The sequence below is a fragment of the Gastrolobium bilobum genome, unplaced genomic scaffold, assembly GCF_033153095.1.
Source record: "Gastrolobium bilobum isolate Gb01-03AN ecotype WA unplaced genomic scaffold, APGP_CSIRO_Gbil_v1 utg3588, whole genome shotgun sequence".
Lineage (NCBI taxonomy): Eukaryota > Viridiplantae > Streptophyta > Magnoliopsida > Fabales > Fabaceae > Gastrolobium > Gastrolobium bilobum.
The window spans coordinates 793,996-798,889 of NW_026899729.1; the positions used below are offsets into that span (position 1 = coordinate 793,996).

At 32.7% G+C, this 4,894-nt stretch overlaps 1 protein-coding gene across 1 annotated transcript; it reads left to right on the plus strand.

The window, feature by feature from the left end:
* The first annotated feature begins 527 nt into the window (after nt 1–527).
* On the plus strand, nt 528–4,148 carry LOC133293014 (uncharacterized). Its single transcript, XM_061491526.1, has 5 exons — nt 528–657; nt 1,481–1,565; nt 3,088–3,201; nt 3,404–3,505; nt 3,886–4,148. Exons 1-5 carry the CDS (start codon nt 575–577, stop codon nt 3,928–3,930), a joined length of 429 nt encoding a protein of 142 aa, XP_061347510.1. The 5' UTR covers nt 528–574; the 3' UTR covers nt 3,931–4,148.
* Nucleotides 4,149–4,894: the final 746 nt, after the last annotated feature.

Consider the following 4,894-nt stretch of genomic DNA (forward strand, 5'->3'; position numbering starts at 1 on the left):
TTTCTTTCTCCTATGGAAATCCTGATTTAATGGTGTTGAAAAATGATAGATAAAGATAAGCAGAAAAAATAATAGATAAAATAACTTATTTCATATCATCGTAGAATAAAAATTTGGAAGTGGAATATAAAAATCAGAAAAATATTTCTGCAGTTACTGCAGAAAAGTTATCTGTGTTTATTTCCAAAACGACGTAGTTTTGGATTGAAATATTAAAAAAATTATAATTATAAAGACTATAATAATCCTAAAATAAATTAAAATTACAAAAATATCATGATTTTCGCGTAAAAACGATCTCGAGCTTTATGCAGAAAAAGCGAATTCTATAAAAACATGTTCAAAAACTTTTTTTTTTATCAAATGATAGTAGGTTGGCACAAGAAAATTGAGCAGGTGAAAGTCAGAATATGTGTTCGATTTGAGAGGTGTTTAAATTTTTAATTTGGCGATTTTCTTTATTTTTATTTTTATTTTAAAAAAAAAAAACAGTATATTAATTTAGTTGGCTCTGGATGCAAGAAGAGAATCCCTCAAATCACGAAAGGATAAAGTGAACCTCTGGCTGTGGGCAATGGCCTCAACCATTCTGCCATCAATCAATAACGTTCACCTTGTTTCCATTAACGCTCATCACAACTCTGCAACTGTCGTCAAGTAAGTTTAGCTTCCCTTTCAGATATACCCATTGCTTTTGCAGAATTCGGTTTGTTTGCCCCAAAAAGATACATTTTTTTATGGAACTGGTTGCGACCCTTTAATCTCATGTACCTTCTTTTCCGTTTTCCCCAATAATTCCACCGCTTTCTTCTTCTCCTTTATATAAATTCGTTTACTTTTTGTTTCCTGCTACTGAAATTGATGTTAAAAATTGAAGATTTGAAATTGTATATTATGCCGACATTTCCTTGACTTAATATTTGGGATATGGGAATTATCTAACTTGCTTCTAATTATTTATGGTTATTTTGTAAAACCATTGTCTATCCAATTTTTTTTTAAGGCAAGCAGAATATGAAAAGATTTGCTTAACCCTATCAAAGGTTTTAGGATTTACTAATTCTCAAATGTGGCAAAAAATGATTTACGCAGGTTTCATTACAAGAATTCTGTTGTGAATGAAATGAATTCTTTTATTATTGAGGTTCCAAAAACACAGTAAAGGATTTGGAGAATTATAATATCTTAATATTGCAAGTTGCCTTAGGAATTCCAATGTCTTTTTCTTTTGTTGAAAATATATTCACCAGCGTAATAGGTGACATTGCGTTGATGTGATATGGATAAGTAGATAACATACCATACAGAGGAAGAGAGCACTGATCTTATTATTGGCACAGAGCATAAGAAAGTTCTGTCTATTCTAACATATAATTGTTGGATTTTCTCAGTGCTTGAAGGAAAATCTGCATGAAAAACCTGCATGGTAAGGACCTTGTTTTGTTATTGCTAATTAATGAGATTAACCTCCTTGTTTTAGGTGGGGATGGAGAAGAGAGCAAGATGGAAGCATAGTTACCAATAGAACCCGGGGTCATGCATTTCAAGTCCTGGCAAATCCCAATGTACGCATAAAGTGAAGATTTCCTAGTGTGTGTGTATTCATTGTTGGTTGAGGAGAACTAAACTAATAAAACTACTGAGATGAGATGTTTCTTTTTGAACTTATGAATTTAAGTAATATTGTTGGAAACTTTCAAGTCATAGGTATGATCTCCTCAAATGGTTATCCACTAGTGTTGTTTTTATGCATTTCATATATATACTAGTTTCTATGATTCTATATTATGGTCTAAACATATACTGACACAAAAATACAAATGGATAGGAAGGAAGTAGTAAATTGAAAATTTAAGAGGATGGCAGGGTATGGAGAACGGTATAAAGTCATATTACGTTAAGGAATACGCAGTTGTGAAATTTGTGGGAGTTATAGCTATAAAAATGTTTAAAATAATGACAGAATAGTGAAGGAAAACCTAGGTTGCATATCCAAAATAGTCTATGTAGCTGAACCCCAATATAATGACTTATGACTTGTGAGTATACTTGTTTTATGCTTAACATAATTACACAATGTAGGTAAATTTACAGAAGAACTTTATTCTTATGTTGAAAACATTCCTAGCTCTCTATAAAATATAATTACTTCTTGCGAGAATATCTGACTTTCTTATAATGTTTGTGTCTCAGTGTTGTTTAATAAAAATCATCATCCTTATCAGTTGCTGCGTATAATTAAAATATGGCTTTGTTGCTGCCATATGGCTTTCTATGAGAAAATAAGGGATGCTAGCTTCTTGTGAAATAATACTCTTAGGCTCGTTTGGTGGACAAGATAGGATAAGGGTAAGATATGATATGGGGCTGATAAGGATAGGATATGATACGGGGCTGATAAGCCTATATCATGTCCTGTGTTTGATGAGCACATGATTAGCAATCTGATAAGATTATGTAGAAAGAGAAAGAAAAAAGAAAAAAGAAAATATAATGCAATAAATACAAATATATTGGATAACGTGAGAATATATTGAATAGCGTGGGGCTATATTGGGTACCTAATATTGGTATCCTATCCTGTTGGATCCTAACCCAGCTCTCCCCATAGGATAAGAAATCATGTATTGGATAGGATAAAATGAGACAATAGGATAAGCTAATCATATCCTATTGACCCACCAAACAAGAGATAAAAGTAGGATATGATAAGTTATCCTATCCTATCTTCTTTATCATGTGCTCCAAACAGGCCCTTAGGCTTTTGCCAGAGCAGTTAATTCTTGAAGTTAATCCGTTTCTAAACCAGTGACTTGCTATACATTAAGGATTTATTTATCTCAGTGTACCTTTTTTGTTCATTTTTTTTAAAGCAATAAACCCATTTTGTAAGTTACAACCTTTCTTGCTAAAACCTTGTTTCTTACGGATATTTAACTAATGTTAATAAATCATATATGTGTTCCAAGTTTTCTTTGTAATATATTCTTTTATGCTCCTTTGATGTAAAATTACCCCTTCTCTTTTTGGCATTTTTACCCCTTCCATTTAATGAGATTTTCGTCTTTTATATTAATAATTATACAGGTATCTTCAGGAAAGGCAGGTTCAAATAATGATGTGATCATGGTTGATCCTGTGGAAGCCAAGCGATTGGCTGCCAAACAAATGGAAAGAATTAAAGCAAAAGAGAAACTCCAGGTAAGAGCAGTCTTATGTTTGAATTTGAATCACATAATTGGGGTTATTGTCATTTATTGTGGAAGTATATAATAAGTTTGGAAGTCATTTTCCTTCCTCTTAATTGTCAGTTAAGATAGAAGGAAACTGAGGAGCCTAACTCTGATGAAACCCTGCTCTTCAATTCACTATAAATTTTACCAACTTAATGCTGTAACTGTAGAGAAGACGTCAAATTGAGGCCATTAATGGAGCATGGGCAATGATTGGTCTCACGGCAGGCCTAGTTATTGAAGGTCAAACTGGAAAAAGTATTCTGACTCAGGTGAAATTTGGAAACACTTCTTTTTTACATGTGCTTGTCCTTAGGTCATACGCATTAAACTTACATGAGTTCAATTAAAGACATGCAGATATGTGTTTTGTTGCAGCGTGCAAGTGTAGAACATGCTGCTTGTCACGTTGCTCATATTTGATATCATTTGACTTGCACGCACACACATATATATGGTGCCATGTTGTAGTGTCCTGTATTTCAGGCACTGTCCTTGTTTGTGTCCGTATTTCATTGGATACATGCAAGCATTCTTGTACACACACCAAACACTGAATTGGGAGACATCTGATATATGGATTACTTTTATTCCATTTGGCTGAAAAATTTCTGTTTAATGTTTTGATATGTACATATTTTCCTTCTTTCAGCTTGAAGACTACTTTGGTGCAGTTATTAACTTTTTTGTGCGGTAGAGTTCTTCCAAGAGGTTCATGAATACATATTAAGAACTGCAGATTCTTTCTCACATTCTTTGTAATTATATCCGTTAAAATTTTACCGTTAAGGTTTTTTCTTCACATACCAAGCCATACAATTTCCACTACTCAGTTTTCCTTGTTACCTGTTAATGCTACATATGTAACATGATTTTACAAAATAATTGAGCAGCTATCCAATTGATATAGTTTGATATGGCTGTTTGTCTACTCATGGTTTTTCCCTGGTCTGACAGCATTTCTTGTTTAATTCTTAATACATTTTATTTCCTTACAACTCTTTTGTCTGATATCAAAACTAATTAAAATAAAACAAGAGGGAGGATATTCTTACTACCAAAATTTTTCACTACTAATTTACTACCCACCCAATCACCATTGGATCAAAGAGAGAGAATGCTATAAAGTTTTTGAAGAGAGAAAAAATATTAATCCAATGATGATTAGATAGGTAGTAAGTTGGTAGTGAAAATTTTTTGTAGTGAAAATATCTCTCCTCATAAAACAATACTCAGGTTTTTCCAATTTTCATTATGTCGGTGACTACATTGTTACCAAAAGTGAGCTGGGGTTTATATCTGAAACTGTGACTATAATTGAGATATTAGGATCGATTCCCCATTCCTTCTGGTGCCTGTGTTACTTTGAATTCTCAGTTCTGAAGCAAGTTATTGAAAGGGGTAGGCTACGACATACAGGTTATATATGATTGTGGAGGAACCGTACTATACTATACTGCTTTGAGAAAGGCATTAGAATAATAGAATTTTGGATTTGAAAATCTTCTTACATGTTTGCGTATTTATTGGAAGGGAAATGTTTTGTGTGCACAGATCCTCACATATAGTAATGTGCACCATTCAAGTGCTGAATAAACGGAATAAATGGAGAATGATGGAAAAAATAATTATAATGATTACGTTTTTGTGAGGTCTATAAG

What these genes read in the sequence shown, in the direction of transcription:
- LOC133293014 (XM_061491526.1), top strand. Translation starts at nt 575, where the DNA reads ATGGCCTCAACCATTCTGCCATCAATCAATAACGTTCACCTTGTTTCC. An exon ending in AAGTCCTGGCAAATCCCAAT is followed by an intron (nt 1,566 to 3,087) that starts GTACGCATAAAG and finishes ATAATTATACAG; the next exon opens with GTATCTTCAGGAAAGGCAGG. An exon ending in AAGCAAAAGAGAAACTCCAG is followed by an intron (nt 3,202 to 3,403) that starts GTAAGAGCAGTC and finishes CTGTAACTGTAG; the next exon opens with AGAAGACGTCAAATTGAGGC.